The sequence below is a fragment of the Scyliorhinus canicula genome, chromosome 4 (assembly GCF_902713615.1).
Source record: "Scyliorhinus canicula chromosome 4, sScyCan1.1, whole genome shotgun sequence".
In the NCBI taxonomy this organism is placed as follows: Eukaryota; Metazoa; Chordata; class Chondrichthyes; order Carcharhiniformes; family Scyliorhinidae; genus Scyliorhinus; species Scyliorhinus canicula.
This window is the reverse complement of record NC_052149.1, coordinates 227,199,960-227,218,076: the sequence shown is the minus strand read 5'-3', so window position 1 is coordinate 227,218,076 and position 18,117 is coordinate 227,199,960. Positions and strand designations below refer to the sequence as shown.

At 48.8% G+C, this 18,117-nt stretch overlaps 1 protein-coding gene across 1 annotated transcript; it reads left to right on the top strand.

The window, feature by feature from the left end:
• Positions 1 to 2,662: 2,662 nt before the first annotated feature.
• Positions 2,663 to 16,994, top strand: LOC119964199 (neuropeptide Y receptor type 2-like). Its single transcript, XM_038793485.1, has 2 exons — positions 2,663 to 2,753; positions 15,088 to 16,994. The coding sequence occupies exons 1-2, from the start codon at positions 2,725 to 2,727 to the stop codon at positions 16,274 to 16,276; spliced, it is 1,218 nt and encodes a 405-aa protein (XP_038649413.1). The 5' UTR covers positions 2,663 to 2,724; the 3' UTR covers positions 16,277 to 16,994.
• Positions 16,995 to 18,117: the final 1,123 nt, after the last annotated feature.

Here is an 18,117-nt window from a genome sequence, read left to right as displayed (position 1 = left end):
GCTAAATCACCTTCAATTCCATACTTCCTTATTTTCTGCAATAGCCTACCGTGGGGAACCTTATCAAACGCCTTACTGAAATCCATATACACCACATCAACAGCTTTACCCTGATCCACCTGTTTGGTCACCTTCTCAAAATACTCAATAAGGTTTGTGAGACATGACCTACCCTTCACAAAACCGTGTTGAGTATCGCTAATCAACTTGTTCTTTTCAAGATGATTATAAACCCTATCTCTTATAACCTTTTCCAACATTTTACCCACAACCGAAGTAAGGCTCACAGGTCTATAATTACCAGGGTTGTCTCTACTCCCCTTCTTGAACAAGGGGACAACATTTGCTATCCTCCAGTCTTCCGGCACTATTCCTGTTGACAAAGACGACATAAAGATCAAGGACAAAGGCACTGCAATCTCCACTATGCTAGACTTTTCAAAATCCCTACGTAACACCCAGCTGAAACCAGGAATTTTTGCTGGATTCAGTTCCGGGCGCCTTTTTAAGAAGGGGGAGGAGATCGGAGAAAGGGAGCAGGAGAGATTTACCAGAAGTTATTAGTGTAGATTAGAGCAGGTATGATGGGCCTCTCCTGGATTCTATGATTCTGAGGACATGAAAGACTTCAGTTGTGTGGAGAAGCTGAGGCCGTTCTCCTTTTAAGGGGAGATTTGATGGAAGGAGTTCAAAGCGTGATGGGTTTTGACCGAGTAGAGAAGGAGGAATTATTTCCATGGCGGGAGGGTCAATAACCAGAGGCTTCAGAATTGAAGCAATGAAATGGCAAAATGGCCAGAAGGGGGAGGTAGGGGGTGAAATCAACCAGGGGGGTTCCTCCGGATCTGGAGTACAGGATCTGGAAAGGACGATGGACGCTTTGAATAGGAAATTGGATTAATAAGTAGGAGGAGGCCATTCAGCCCTTCGAGCCAGCTCCGCCATTCATTATGATCATGGCTGATCATCAAGTTCAATACCCTGATCACACTTTACCCCTTTAGCCTTGATCCCTTCAGCCCCAAGAGCCATATCTAATTCCTTCTTGAAATTACACAATGTTTTGGCGTCAACTACTTCCTGTGGTTGTGAATTCCACAGATTCACCCCTCTCTGGGTGAAGAAATTTCTCCTCACCTCAGTCCTAAAAGGTTTGCCCCTTATCCTCAAACTATGACCCCTAGTTCTGAACTCTCCCACCATCAGGGAACATTCTTTCTGAATCTACCCTGTTTTCTCCTGCTAGAATTTTATAAATTTCTGTGAGATCCCACCTCACTGGTCTAAACTCCAATGAATATAATCCCAGGTGGCTTAGTGTCTCCTCATGTGACAGTCCCGCCATCCCAGGAATCAGCCTGGTAAACCTTCGCTGCACTCCCTCCATGGCAAGAACACCCTTCCTTAGACAAGGACACCAGAACTGCGCACAGGTGTGGCCTCGCCTATGCCCTATACAATTGCAGTAAAACATCCCTATTCCTGTACTCAAACCCTCTCACTATGGAGGCCAACATACCATTTGTCTTCTTCGCTGCCTGCTCTACCTGTGTGCTTACTTTGAAGATGAATGTTGGAGGGGGGGGGGGGTGGAGTATTAATCACAGCTCACTGAAGAACCAGCACAGGTTCAATGGGTCGAACAGCCGCTTCTGCACCGTTTTCCTGGCTATGTGGCAATAATAATGTCCAAAGATGTGCAGGATAGGTGGATTGGCCATGATAAATTGCCCTTAGTGTCCGAAATTGCCCTTAGAGTTGGGTGGGGTTCCTGGGTTATGGGGATAGGGTGGAGGTGTTGACCTTGGGTGGGGTGTTCTTTCCAAGAGCCGGTGCAGACTCGATGGGCCGAATGGCCTCCTTCTGCACTGTAAATTCTGTAAATAATGCCGAATAAATATTGAAGCTGCAGCCAGTAACAGCTCCTGGTCTGTGTTGGCAACTCTGCCTCTTTAACACAGGGTCAATATGTTTTTTTTAAATATTGGGGAGGGTTAAGATTGTGAATTATTAGTGACCCTCAAAAAAATCATGAAATGAAGCGAATATCCACCCACGTCTGGATATGCAACAAGGGAACAGAAAATATGCACCTTTGCCAATTAACATTGCTTTTCAGGCAGTTAATGACTTTGGAAATTAACTCAAGGTCTATTGTAGGGTTAACAAAAATGTTTAAAGAAGTAGCCATTGCAATCGCCGAGAGAGAGAGACAAAACGATACAAAACCATGGATGTTAAAAGCTCCCATTTAATTGAAACTCCGCCCTGTCTCTGTCTCTCTCTCTGAAAGCTTAGACGAAGCAATTTAATCCCAAGGCGACATCTAACAGCCTGTGAGACTGGATGGAGTCTGTGCAGAAAGTGTCAGGCTGGGTTCTTTCCGAAACTCGTTAAAAAGCTTCTTTCTGAAGAGAAAAAGGGACAGACCAGACGCAGAGATTTCTGCATCTGTGCGAGAGGGTTGGAATTGTGGTGGCGAGTGGGTGCGCAGGAGTCAGTGTCCTGTCTCTGCTTCTGTGTCCAGGGTTCAGAGAGCTCGGTCCAGCCCAGGAACAGGAGCAGATCCTGCCCAACCCCGGCTGCGAGGCAGCTTCCTCCTCATCCCCACCCCACCCCAACACCTCGCAAGCCAGTTTCAGCTCCCCCCTCCCCAAACAAACCCCCCTCCCCAAACGAACCCCCCTCCTCAAAGTGCAGGAACGAGGAAATGAGCCTCCAGTGATGTCCACCTGGCCAGAGATGGGGAATTGGTAAGAATTTGTTCCTATTTAAACTTGTGAATTGATTCCAGAAACAAGTGGGCGATTTGGAGAGATAGTTGTCACATTGTGCTGAGCACAGAGGTGAAAGTGGCTGTTTGTGAGCCGGGGTTTAGTGTGTGTGGAATTGTGAATGGGGATTTGGGAGCTGTTTTATTGGCAGTTTTTAAACCACGGGGGGCGGGGGGGATTGTGTCCCCTCTCCCCCCCCCCCCCCCGCATCTTCCTGCCAGCATTTACAATCCCAAATCAGTTGGGATGGGTGCCAGTCCGTGGCCAGCCTGGCGGTTAGAAGGAAGCGGACCCTGAGGTTAATAATTGATGAAAGTACCTCCTCTGGAATGTGTCGAGCCTGCTAGCTATTCCCCTTTCATTCCTTCCTTTGCCCAAATCTGCTCCCCTTAAAAAGTGCAGAATTAGCTGCCAAGGTGAAGCCTCTGCAGTTGAGTTTCTGCCAGGGGACAACCCCCCCACCCCGTCCAGGCTCATTCAGGGTGACTGATTCCCCTCACTGGTTAGTTACTCTGCAACCTCAATCGCCATGTGTAGGTTTCTAGGGGAAGGAGAGGGATACCCTTGGTGGAGGGGGGGGGGGGGGGACAGGAATTGACCGTTCAGCCCCCTCAAACCTGCTCCACCCTTCAGTTAGATCCTAGCCGCCCCAACTCTTCATTCCAAATCCACAAGCCCTTCTGCAACCCAACCCAAATCTCTCAACCTCAGGTTTGATATATTGACCTGCCCAGCCTCAGGAAGGAGGGGGAGGGGAGAAGTTCAGAATCCCATTACTAGTTGGTAATCCACTGCTGCCTCACAGCTCCAGGGTCCCAGGTTCGATTCCGGCCTCGGGTCACTGTCTGTGCGGAGTTTGCACGTTCTTCCCGTGTCTGCGTGGGTTTCCTCCGGGTGCTCCGGTTTCCTTCCACGGTCCAAAGATGTGCAGGTTAGGTGGATTGGCTTTGATCAATGCCCGGGGTTATGGGGTTAGGGCGTGGGCTTGGGTACAGTGCTCTTTTGGAGGGTCAGTGTGTCATATAGCCTCCTCGGCATTCCATGGATTTGTGTGAAGAAATATTTTCTGACTTTGCTCCAATTTTAAGGTTTCCCCTGCCATTGTGATCAATTCCTCCACCAAGCATTAAAGGCTGGAGAATAATGAAATGAAATGAAAATGAAAATTGCTTATTGTCACGAGTAGGCTTCAATGAAGTTACTGTGAAAAGCCCCTAGTCGCCACATTCCGGCACCTGTCCGGGGAGGCTGGTATGGGAATCAAACCGTGCTGCTGGCCTGGTTGGTCTGCTTTAAAAGCCAGCGATTTAGCCTTGTGAGCTAAACCAGCCCCCTGATAGCTTAATTGTGTAATTTAACAAATAACATAATATCTGCTCTTTTTCCAGTTCTCTGTTGTTTGTTCCATGTACAACCACAAATCATGCTTAATCTTTCTCTGTAACCTGCTTGGAGCTGATAGATTCTCTTTAAGGAATCTCCTTTCTCGCTTTAAAATTAGTGCCTTCCTGGCATCTGTTCTTGACCATCATGAGTGTTTCTCCATCTCAGTTCATTGATCATAGTCACCTCTCCCCTTCCCTCTTCCCCCTTCACTCCCCATCAACTCTCATTTGTTCCATTATCTCTTGGTCAACGCCACTTTCATTGCTGATCCACTTGCCTTCTCCCATTTCTCTTTGTGCCAATTCTGAGCCAGACGCCTCTTGAGTTGAAAGGTGTTGGTTTCGAACCCCACTCCAGGTATTTCTGGGGCGGAGACCAGAATTCTGGATTAACACCCAGTGGGACCTTTGCATCTGTTGGGTGTCGGTTCCCAACCCTGTTTATTGTGTGGATCACGGGAGCCCATTAAAACTTTGCCCTATTTAGGACTAGTGGTCCCTATTGGCAGGAGAAAGGATGGTCTTGGCTATGTGACGGTTTAAAAAAAAGTCTTTTATAGGAAGTGGGTGTCACCATCCCTATTGAGCACCATGCCCTTGAGCTGAGTGGCTTCCTTGGCCATTTCAGAGTCAACCACATGCAATGGGTCTTGAGTCTGTAGATCAGACCAGGTACAGATGGCAGACTTCCTTCCCTAAAGGACAGGTGAGATTTTACTTAACCAGGAGCAAATGCAGGTCAGGCAGACAGGATGAGAAGTAGACGGAACGTGCTGTGAGTTACGTTATCGGCAACAGAAATTTCAATGGCTTTGATTTGGAGGGTGTAAGCTGGAATGTAAAGTGGGAGAGCGTCAGAAAAAACAGTAATCGTCTTTCATTCTCACTCCACAGTATAAATATTTCCCACTTTCTCTGTCTGTTAGCTTTGACAAAGAGTCATTGGACTCGAAACGTTAGCTCTTTTCTCTCCCCACAGATGCTGCCAGACCTGCTGAGATTTTCCAGCATTTTCTCTTTCGTCACAGTTAACAAGGGCCTGGATGGCAATTTTGAAGGGTTTTCAGTGCAATTGCTGACAGGTTTAAATGTTTCAGTTCAACATTGCTTCCAGTTTATTTCCTGGTAATACACTTGCTGATGATTCACTTTCAAATCCATCTAATCCATCTAATGGGGCCTCACGGTAGCATGGTGGTTAGCATCAATGCTTCACAGCTCCAGGGTCCCAGGTTCGATTCCCGGCTGGGTCACTGTCTGTGTGGAGTCTGCACGTCCTCCCTGTGTGTGCGTGGGTTTCCTCCGGGTGCTCCGGTTTCCTCCCACAGTCCAAAGATGTGCGGGTTAGGTGGATTGGCCATGCTAAATTGCCAGTAGTGTAAGATTAATGGGGGGATTGTTGGGTTACGGGTATGTGGGTTTAAGTGGGGTGATCATTGCTCAGCACAACATCGAGGGCCGAAGGGCCTGTTCTGTGCAGTACTGTTCTATGTCTATGTTCTAATCCCCAAACAAACAATTCTCCGAAATCACAATCCCCAGATAGTGAATTTATTCCACAAAAAACAGTTGGTCAGTCAGATTGACCAATGGCAGTGGACACTAACACCGTTCGTTATTATAGAATTTTTACTGATTGCAATTGATGTATATCCCCATGAACTAACAGTCGCAGTCAATCTGTTTTCTACACTCCCTGACTTTGCTGAAACTGAGTGACTGGCTGACGTTGACTGGTATCTGCGATGCTGACCGATTGGTGCTGGCTGGTATCTGCGATGCTGGCCGATTGGTGCTGGCTGGTATCTGCGATGGTGACCGATTGGTGCTGGCTGGTATCTGCGATGCTGACCGATTGGTGCTGGCTGGTATCTGCGATGCTGGCCGATTGGTGCTGGCTGGTATCTGCGATGCTGACCGATTGGTGCTGGCTGGTATCTGCGATGCTGGCCGATTGGTGCTGGCTGGTATCTGCGATGCTGGCCGATTGGTGCTGGCTAGTATCTGCGATGCTGACCGATTGGTGCTGGCTGGTATCTGCGATGCTGGCCGATTGGTGCTGGCTGGTATCTGCGATGCTGACCGATTGGTGCTGGCTGGTATCTGCGATGCTGGCCGATTGGTGCTGGCTGGTATCTGCGGCGCTGACCGATTGGTGCTGGCTGGTATCTGCGATGCTGACCGATTGGTGCTGGCTGGTATCTGCGATGCTGACCGATTGGTGCTGGCTGGTATCTGCGATGCTGACCGATTGGTGCTGGCTGGTATCTGCGATGCTGTCCGATTGGTGCTGGCTGGTATCTGCGATGCTGACCGATTGGTGCTGGCTGGTATCTGCGATGCTGACCGATTGGTGCTGGCTGGTATCTGCGATGCTGATCGATTGGTGCTGGCTGGTATCTGCGATGCTGACCGATTGGTGCTGGCTGGTATCTGCGTGCTGACCGATTGGTGCTGGCTGGTATCTGCGATGCTGACCGATTGGTGTTGGCTGGTATCTGCGATGCTGACCGATTGGTGCTGGCTGGTATCTGCGGCGCTGACCGATTAGTGCTGGCTGGTATCTGCGATGCTGACCGATTGGTGCTGGCTGGTATCTGCGATGCTGATCGATTGGTGCTGGCTGGTATCTGCGATGCTGACCGATTGGTGTTGGCTGGTATCTGCGGCGCTGACCGATTGGTGCTGGCTGGTATCTGCGATGCTGGCCGATTGGTGCTGGCTGGTATCTGCGATGCTGACCGATTGGTGCTGGCTGGTATCTGCGGCGCTGACCGATTGGTGCTGGCTGGTATCTGCGATGCTGACCGATTGGTGCTGGCTGGTATCTGCGATGCTGGCCGATTGGTGCTGGCTGGTATCTGCGATGCTGACCGTTTGGTGCTGGCTGGTATCTGCGATGCTGACCGATTGGTGCCGGCTGGTATCTGCGATGCTGGCCGATTGGTGCTGGCTAGTATCTGCGATGCTGACCGATTGGTGCTGGCTGGTATCTGCGATGCTGATCGATTGGTGCTGGCTGGTATCTGCGATGCTGACCGATTGGTGCTGGCTGGTATCTGCGATGCTGACCGATTGGTGCTGGCTGGTATCTGTGATGCTGACCGATTGGTGCTGGCTGGTATCTGCGATGCTGACCGATTGGTGCTGGCTGGTATCTGCGATGCTGACCCATTGGTGCTGACTGGTATCTGCGATGCTGATCGATTGGTGCTGACTGGTATCTGCGATGCTGACCGATTGGTGCTGGCTGGTATCTGCGATGCTGACCCATTGGTGCCGGCTGGTATCTGAGATGCTGACCGATTGGTGCTGGCTGGTATCTGCGATGCTGACCGATTGGTGCTGGCTGGTATCTGCGATGCTGACCCAGTGGTGCCGGCTGGCATCTGCGGCGCTGACCGATGCTGGCTGGTGTCTGCGATACTGACCCATTGGTGCTGGCTGGTATCTGTGGCGCTGACCGAGTGCTGACTGGCGTCTGTGGCACTAGCTGATTGTTTCCGGCTGGCGTCTGCGGCACTGACCGATTGGTGCCGGTTGGTATCTGCGGCGTGACCAATTGGTGCCAGCCATCATCTGCACCACTGGCTGTTTGGCGGCGGTTGGCGGCTGCGGCTCTGACCGAGTGCTGGCTCGCATATGCGGCGCTTACTGATTGGTGCCGGCTGGCGTCTGTGGCACTGGCCGATTGGTGGCAGCTGTGGTGCTGACCAATTGGTGCCGGCTGGCGTCTGCGGCGCTGGCCGATTGGTGGCAGCTGTGGTGCTGACCGATTAGTGGTGTCTGTGGCACTAGCCGGTCTGGCATCTGTGGTGCTGACTGATTGGTGCTGGTTGGAGTCTGTGGCACTGGCCAATTGGTGCTGGCTGGCATCTGCTGCGCTGACCGATTTGGCGTCTGGCATCTGCTGTGCTGACTGATCTGGCAGCAACTGCCGTCCTCATGGACTGGTTGACTGGTCTTTCCAAGAGCTCTGCTTATCTGAAAGTAATCAAATTTTTGCTACTTCCATTCATTTCCAGCTCGGTGCACTGGAAAAACCGATGGGAAAGCTGGTTGATGGGATGGATTTTGACACTTTCACAATGTGGGGGCAATTCCAGCTCTGGGCTTTGTGGATTCTGTGCAAAATGCATTAGAATGGGCTGAGCTGTTAACAATAGCCTAGATATTACTGTTAAAGCATTGAGGCTTATGGCATTTGACATTATTTGTTTGTATGTGGTACACCACCTTTCTCCGAGGACTCATAAAATTTGCGCGCTCAGCAATACTTGGGTAATGGTGTCTAAGACGCACTGCCCCACAGCCAGCTTTGCGAAGGCAACATCTCCCTATTTGTCTTATGGCTGAAACACATTGAATGGAGTGAGGTTACTGTATCTGAACGACAGATACAGACTCAACCCACCACAGAAAGCTAGGGCTGGATGTTTCAAACATAAACACTGTTTTAAAGAAGTGACCAGTGTTGATTATGGTTAAACAATCTTGCTGGCAATGGAAATGAACTATTACAAATATCATTCCTTCAGGTAGTAATTGTTTGGAGATTTTAAAAATAGCAAATGCCTTTCCTTTCTGTCGCTTTTCACTCTCTGTTCATCCATTTTTTTCTGTCTCTTTCTGTACCTGATTTGGCATGGGATAAATCCAGTCTATCTCCCATTTTCTCTGGTTCCATACATAGATGCCATCCAATATCCTTGAATGGACCAACCCTTTCTCTGGCTACCCTCTTGCGCTTTACATATGTAGCAAAAGCCTTAGGATTTTCCTTAATCCTGTTTGCCAATGACATTTCATGACCCCTTTTAGCCTTCCTAATTCCTACCTTAAGTAAAAGAGTCTTTGTTGCAGATGGGAGTTTCCAGCACCTTACTCCTCTTCCAACTTTGCTTGCAGTTCAAGATTTTACTCTGGATTCCTTCAGGTCTCTGCAGCTTCAGGAATACAGCACGCACAGGCTTTCTGGAGAGAGAGAGAGCTGCTTCTTGTCTTTGTTTGCGGCCTGCAGTGATTTCCCTGTAGTTTCATTAATTCAGATTCTCTGTAGTTTCAGGAATATAGCCTTTCTGGAGAGGAAGCAAAAGCAGGTCCTTGTATGGGTGGCATGGTAGCACAGTGGCTAGCACTGTTGCTTCACAGCGCCAGGGTCCCGGCTTGGGTCACTGTCTATGCGGAGTCTGCACGTTTCCCCCCTTGTCTGCGTGGGTTTTCCTCCAGGCGCTCTGGTTTCCTCCCACAAGTCCTGAAAACATGCTTGCTAGGTGAATTGCACAGTGGTTAGCACTGTTGCTTCACAGCACGAGGGTCCCAGATTTGATTCCCGGCTTGGATCACTGTCTGTGCGGAGTCTGCACATTCACCCCGTGTCTGTGTGGGTTTTCTTCCGGGTGCTCCGGTTTCCTCCCACAAGTCCCAAAAGACATGCTTTTGTCTGGAATGTGGCGACTAGGGAATTTTCACATTGCAGTGTTAATGTAAGCCTGCTTGTGACAATAATAAAGAATATTATTATTATTCTATATCAAGGACTCAACTGCTCCCTCGGGTCTCTCAGAACCATCCCGCTGTGAGATGATCCAATCACCACCTCTTACCGGGCAGATTACGGCCTTTTGGACAATTTGTTGGCCACCGGCCATTCAATCAAACTGAGTCCCACCCCATCTGTACGGTGCTGCAAATTCTGAAGCTCCTGTTCAATCGAGAAGAGTGTTCTCCTCTGTACCTTCTGAATTCCTCACTCTCATTCCTGGTTTCCCCTCACTGCTCTGTTATCAACGCTCACATCGAACCACAGAAAGAGGGCGTGGGCTGGGTGCTCCGATCCCCGACGCCAAAATCGTGTTCGGTGACGGGACGGAGAATCCACGATGGTGTTGAAATGGGCAGGGGTGGATATATTCGGGGCTGGGGGCACTGTGGTGGGGCGGTCCGGGGCGTGCGAGCTGGCCGAAGAGGGGGTACTATTTCGCGGGCCGGGTCCGCGATTGGCATCCGCCATGAAGCACGTCGTGGCCGCTGCAGGCCACCGCCATGCGCATGCGCGGCCACGGACCCCCGCCAATTCTCCGGGGCGGGTCGGCAGCTAGAGCCGGGTGATCTATGCTAGCCCCCCAGCCAAACCGGCAATTGGTGGCCGGTTTGCGCCAGTTTTCCAGGTGTAAAACACCACCGTTTTCTCGATGGCATGGGGACATAGTCTCTAAATCGGAGAGCCCAGCCCCATTTATCCCATCACGTCTACACAGCTAAAAAAAAAGAAATTCACCCCTCATTTTAACCCCACTTTCCAGCAGCCAGTCCGAGCCTCGCAGGTTCCAGCACTTCAGATGCAGATCCAGCTACCGTTTTAAATGAGTTGAGAGCTTCAACCTCAACCAGCAACTTAGGCAGTGAATTCCAGACACCCACCTCCCTGCTGATGAAAGGGTTTTGCACCTGGCCCCCTCTAATCTTTCTACCAACCACCTTAAATCATAAATTTGGCAACTTGCCATGGAATAATATACAAATGAGCAGCGCAGTTCATGCCTAAAGCACATTCTGTGATAATATATTGTTGAAACTAGCAGCAGGAATGAAAGTCCAGATAAATAAAATTAATACCCTAGAAACCCAACGTATGAGTCAGTTATGGCAAATTGCACTTAAATCACCCTTTGACGGGGTCGCATTGATCTACTCCAGATATATGTTTGGTCTGGTTTGAGGCATTTGGTTTGAGACATTTGGTCTGAGAAGTTATTTAGTATAAAATACTCCCATTTCACAAATAGAAAACTCCCATATAGTAAATAGAAACATGAGGAGCATTATGAACCAGTTCTGTCAGACAGATAGTGGCTGATTTTGTATTTTGACGCGACTTTTCCGCCTCGTTTCCCTGACCCTCCCCAACCTCATCCTGAAAATTTTCAATTGATTCTCCCCTGGCCTCAGCGACCTCTCTGAGGGGGGGGGTTCCAGATTTCAATTACCCTTTGTACCATCAAGTTTAGCTTGACCTCATTCCTGATGGCCCAGCTTTAGTTGTAAGGTTATGACCCCTAGTGTTACATCATATCCTATATCAAACGTAGGTGGCGCAGTAGTTAGCACCGAGGTCCCAGGTTCAATCCCGGCCCTGTCCGTGTGAAGTTTACACATTCTCCCCGTGTCTGTGCGTGGGTTTCACCCCCGTAACCCAAAGATGTGCGGGGTTGGTGGATTGGCCATGCTAAAATTGCCCCTTAATTGGAAAAAAAAATTGGATACTCTAAATTTATTTTTTAAAAAAATCCGATATCAAATGTTTTAATCACCTCAAACACCTCAATTAGATCATCCTTTAATTGCTTCTATTCAAGGAAATATAAATAATATTGAATTAATATGAGGTGAGACAAACTGGGCTTGTTCCTACTGGAGTTCAGAAGAGTGAAAGGAGTGACACGACATGTAAAATCCCGAATGGGCTGGACGAGGTGTACGTTGAAAGGGGTTTTTCCAGAACTAAGGGGCGCTGTTATAAAATTAGGGGTTGCCCTTTTAGGACAGAGCTGAGGAGAATTGTTTCCTGAAGGTTGCGCAACTTTAAAACTCTCTGCCTTCGCAAGTGGTGGAGGCGGGGTCGCTGAACATTTTTACAGTGGGGGTGATGCACTATCAATGACCACAGAAATGAGGATGTAGTCCGAATTGAAGGCTTTAATCGACAAGATGTTTCCCCAGCAGCTCAAGTACAGAAAAGGAAGCTGCAGGGGAAACACTGGTTCTTATACCCCGCCTCAATGGGCGGAGCTATCTTACATTCTGACCAGTGGGTTACAAACCATTGGGCCAATGAGCAGCGAGCCTTCTCCACCAATGGTGGCTCAGCACTCCCAGGTACCGCAGTACCTCTAGTCATACTACCACAGGGGGGTAGTTAGCTTTTTGTTCGGCTAGGTATTCAAAGGTTAGTTAGTGTGGGGGGGAGGTGTGGGTGGGAAAAGGGAATGTGAAATTTGCAACACCAGAGGGATAAGCCATCTTATTGAATGATAGAACAGGCTTGAGGGGCTGAATGGCCTATTTCTGCTCCTAGTTTGCATGTTGGTATGTAAACCTTAGTCTATGCAACCGAGCTTCAACCTGCCCCCTAGTGGATGACACAGTGGTTGGCACTGCTGCCCCACAGAGCCAGGGACCCAGGACCAATTCCGGCTGTGGGTGTCTATGCATTTACGGGTTACGGGGCAGTGTGGGGGAGTGGGCCCAGGTTGGGTGCTCTTTCAGAGCATTGGTGCAGACTCGATGGGCCGAATGGCACTGCAGGAATTCTAAGATTCTATGATAACTGAAACCTTTGAGCCCAGCTATAATTCTGGTACATCCAAGCTGCGTCAATTGCACTCCCCACACCGCTGCTTGCATCTACACTAAACCTTGCCTTGTATTTAACAAATTATTAACTTTATACCACATTTTTACAATGTAAAAACAGTTTTACAAACCTTCAGTGACACTCTCTTTACCTGTTCTGGATTGATGATGATGAAACCGGGGAGGAATGTCCAGTGGAGGGTTTAATAGGGCAGTTGAACTTAAAATTCTGCCCATTTGTTACACATTTTCTGAATCATAGTTGCAGTACAGAAGGAGGCCATTTGGGCCATCCAGTCTGTACCAACCCTCCGAAAGATCATCTGACAGACACCCCACCCTGTACCCATAACCCGCCACCTAACCTGCACACCTTTTGTACTCCCAGGGGCACTTTATCATGGCCAATCCACCTCGCCTGCACATCTTTGGACTTTGGGAGGAAACCCACACAGTTACGGGGAGAACGTGCAAACTTCACACAGTCACCCGAGGCTGGAATTGAACCCGGGTCCCTGGTGCTGTGAGGCAGCAGTGCTAACCCACTGTGCCACCCCAATTTATATGAAAGTTCCTGCCCCACTCACTAATGAAATCAACAAATGAAAAAGCTGCTGTCAAGATGTGTCTCCAGGAAAGCACCAGACGCGCCTCGGATACATATTGTTCAATGCGAAAGCAAAAGTTTTGAGCTCTGGCACCTGCATAATTAGCATGCAACCAGAGTAGCTTTTCAATTTTTAACTTGACACAAAGGGCTGGCCAGGCAAATTTATCGATAGGAACATAAAATGCAGAGCAGGTTTCAAAATCAAAAACAAGCCACTCAATTAAAACAAAAAAGCAGCAACAAAATGTATCTTTTCCTGGGTCTAAAATTCTGGGCTTAATTTGACAGCCGTCTTGGATCACTGAACGGCAGGACATTCACCTCCACAGCCTGGGATGTCGGCCTATTTGGGAGGTGTTTGGAAATGAGGCCGGAGAGCCAGATGTAAGAGGTGAAGGAAATTCGGGCCCAGTCCACACAATAATCCGCACAACACGCTTGCCTCTGAGGTTCCTCCATTTTCTGCTGCTGGGCCGGTTTAGCTCAGTGGGCTAGACAGCTGATTTGTGATACAGAGCAAGGCCGGGTTCAATCCCCGTACTGGCTGAGGTTATTCATGAAAGCTCCTCCTTCTGAAACTTGCCTCTCACCTGAGGTGTGGTGATCCTCAGGTTAAATCGCCTCCAATCAGCCCTTCCCCCTCAAAGGGCAAACAACCTATGGCCATTTGGGACGATGGCCACTTGGCTTGGCTTTTATTTTTACTTCTGGCTATTTTTTGTTATGCCTGGATGTAAATACGGTGGAGATTTCATTCCGCACTCCCTTCCCATGAAATTATGGGAAGGAGGGCACTTCTCCTGATATTCCGATCCAATTCATTCAACCTATATGACTGCAAAGAAAAGCTCTAGATAATCTGGTCACCTCATCTCGTTGCTGTTTGCGAGGATTTGCTGTTTGTAAATGGCAGCTGCATTTGCCATTTTAAAATTGCTACACTTCAAAGCAATTCATTTTTTGGTGAAGCACTTTGAAGCCTTCCTGAGAGCTGTAATAATGATCTCTGGATCAGCAGGTTGTTCTTGTTATTGCCGTACCTATTGCATTCATGCATAAATTATCTTTAGATTATTGATAGTGTTACATAATTATACAGTTCCTGTCCTCGTCCTCAATTTAATTTCCAGTTGTGACCCGTCTCTTTTGGCAATGCTTTTTGCTCTTCATTCACTCTGGGTGTTGCTGGCAAGGCCGGTGTTTATTACCCATCCCCGACTGCCCCCTTGAGAAGCTGGCAGTGGCGAGCGACCTTTTTGTACCAATGGAGATGCGTTAATGCTAGGGTTCTGATCCAGGATGAAGAAACGGCCAACATATGTCCAAATTCGGGGGACGAAGAGATGTACTGTGATTAAATATCTTCACTTGTTGGTCGATTCGGATAGTTCTGCTGTTTCCTTGGCACAGGTGGTATCTTGCCCTTGGTCCCCCCTTGTTGTTTTGAAGAATTTGTTAAATTTGTACACCAATTGCACATTAAAGTCACCAGAGAAAGGTAAATGGCGAGGTTCAGTATTTCTTCAGTGACGAGAATTATCGATAACGGGTGATTTCCCCTCTGGTCCAAAAATGGGAACAACTTAAACTGCTTTGGGTGGTAAATTGTTAGAGATTTTTACAAACTCCAAATTTAAAGTGTGCATCATTTTTTTTTTGTTGCTTCACTTCCTTTCAATCTCTAATTTTTTCTCTCTTGTTGAAGCCTAGCCCCTATTTCCTTTTCTGTACCCGTTTTGAACCATGGTCACATCCCATATCCATCCTTGGTGATCCCATTGTTCAGTCTGGTCTGTGAATGCTCTCTCCGCGATGTTATTATTTAACCCTTCTAACAGGTTAACGAGTAGATTTTGAGCGATGGTCTGAAGGAATAAGTCTGATAAACAGGCGTGAGATGCCTCGCCTCAGAACATTTTGATTCCGTTGTTCCGCGCTCTAACAATGTCCTTGTTATTCACAGGGAGCGGCGTCAGGTCAAGTCAGAACCTCTCACGATGCGGCCAACCAGTGCAGACAATGGCACGGACATTGTAGATGGCAGCCAATGGAACATTTCCGGTGAGTGGCACTCAATGACCATTGGCCAGTCCAAGAACAAGGTCTACCCGTCTATGGCCGAGAGTACCAAGTTGTTGGGCGTCCAGATCACACTCATTACAGCTTACGCATTGATCATTCTCCTGGGGTTGGTAGGAAACTCCCTGGTGATTTATATGATTGTCAAGTACAAAACCATGCGAACTGTCACCAACTTCTTCATTGCTAACCTGGCCTTGGCTGACCTCATGGTGGACACACTCTGCTTGCCGTTCACCCTGGTTTACACTCTGTTGGACGAATGGAAACTCGGAGCTGTCCTTTGCCACCTGGTCCCTTATGCCCAGGCTTTAAGCGTTCACGTGTCTACCCTAACTTTAACGGTGATCGCTCTGGACCGCCACCGATGCATCGTCTTCCATTTGGACAGTCGGATTTCCAAGAAGTTCAGTTTCATCACCATTTCCATGACCTGGCTGGTGTCTGCTATCCTTGCCGGACCATTGGCTATCTTCCGAGAATACAAGGTCATCGACTTACAACCCATCAACCTGCAGATCGTCGTGTGCTCTGAGAAATGGCCAAGTGGGAACACTCGCGATGGAACCATCTACAGTGTCTCGATGTTCATTCTACAGTACGTGCTGCCTTTGGGAATCATCAGTTATGCCTACATTAGAATCTGGATCAAGTTAAAGAACCACGTTAGCCCTTGTGCGCGGAGTGACACCCATTACAGACGGAGGAAAACCACCAAAATGCTTGTGATGGTGGTGGTAGTCTTTGCAGTGTGTTGGTTACCCTTGCACACCTTCCAGCTTGCCAGCGATTTGGACAAGCGCCTCTTTCAGTTCACCGAATACAAGCTGCTGTACAGCATCTTTCACGTAGTGGCCATGTGCTCGACCTTCGCCAACCCCCTGCTGTATGGCTGGATGAACAAGAACTATCGCAACGGTTTCATCCACTTCTTCCACTGCAACCACCACGTGGACAACCTCAACATGGAGACTTCAGTCAAGGCGAGGTTGCACACCTTCCGGGTAGAGGCTCACAACTGCAGCCTTCATGGTTCCAGGGACACGAACGGGCATCCGCCCACAGACGTTTAGCGGGTGGTCCATCTGTGGTGTAGCGAAAAAGTATTGATGGCGGGTGGGATAGGCTGCTTCTGGTCAGTGGTAGGCATTGTCCAATTAAGCTGGAATTGTCGAACGGAGTAATGTATTAAGTAACCCCACCTTTACCTGGCATCGACTTTTCTTTTTATTTCTGGGTGTGAGCATCATTCGCAAGGTCGGCACTTATTGCCCATCCCTAACTGCTCTCGGGAAAGTGGTGGTGCCTTCCTGAGACACCAGCCCATCCAATAGTCCTGTCAGGGATGGAATTCCAGGATTTTGACAATTGTCAATTAAAATCGGCCTGCATTCTCTGGCCGTTGGGTTTTCCAGCGGCGTGTTGGGGTGGGGGGGGGGCCTCAATGGGAAATCCCATTGACGAGCGGCAGGAAGAAAGGATCCCGTCACCAGCGAACGGCACGCCCTCGAGGAACACGCGGGGTACCGGAGAATCCCGGCCATCGTCCTGAATGATATTAGTGCAGTTTCAGACATGGAATATATTTTTCATCCATGTAAATTTCTCTCTCACCTTCAAGCTGGTCCTTTCCCTACAATGTTGAAGGCTGTGCTCGACATCACAAAGGTTGACTCCTTTATTCACCCCGCTGTCTCACTGACACGTTGCATGCTCCCCCTTCCTCTACCCACCCTTACTCCCAGGCAGAGTGACCTCCGCATGCTCCATTCCTTAGATGTCCCAGGTAAACCAATGCGGTCAGCTTGCAGGCGACGGTGGGCCGGCCAGCTCAGTTGGGCGTCGGCCCAAGGGATTCCGATACCCTGACAGGGACCAGGAGAGTTGCAGAGCTAAACCTTCCTGGATTCTTGCCTGAGGAGCTTTTCTGGGCTTCTCTACCTGCCAAAAAGTGTCGATATCTCAGTGATGGAGTAGTCGGTGTGACTCAGAAGGAGATTATTCAATCCATTGGGTCAATTCCCTGAGGAAAAATGCAGTGAATCCCATTCCCCCACTCTGTAGCCCTTCAATTTCTCTCCGGTTTGCATTCAATTTCCTTTAGAAACGACTGATACCTCCACTTCCTGTACCCCTGGGGGCAGCAATGTTCATCATATTCTCCCTCTACTGTGTCTCTTACTCAAAACCTTAAATCTGTGTCCTTTAGCCCTTGTGTCATCGGCGAATGAGATCGGCATACTTTGCCTGCCTTATATGAACCTATCCTGATCATTGTAAGAAGCTTTATAACACCAGATTAAAGTCCAACAGGTTTGTTTGGAGTCACTAGCTTTCAGAGTGTAGCTCTTTCATCAAGGGACCTGTTGGACTTTAACTTGTAAGACTTCTTACTGTGCCCACCCCAGTCCAACGCCGGCATTTCCACATCATATCATGATCATAGAATTTACAATGCAGAAGGAGACCATTCGGCCTATCGAGTCTGCTCCAACCCTCTGAAAGAGCTTCCTACCCATGTCCACTCCCCTGACCTATCCTCGCAACCCCACCCAACCTACACATCTTTAGACACTTCGGGACAATTGATCATGGCCAATCCACCCTAACCTGCACATCTTTGAACTGTGGGAGGAAACCAGAGCACCCGGAGGAAACCCATGCAGTCATGGGAAGAACGTGCAGACTCCACACACAGTCACCCGAGGTCATCTCCGGGTGCTCCGGGTTCCTCCCACAAGTCCCAAAAGACGTGCTGTTAGGTGAACTGGACATTCTGAATTCTCCCTCTGTGTACCTGAACAGGTGCCGGAATGTGGCGACTAGGGGCTTTTCACAGTTACTTCATTGCAGTGTATATGTGAGCCTACTTGTGACAATAATAAAGTTTATTAAAAAAGTAAATCAGGCAGCT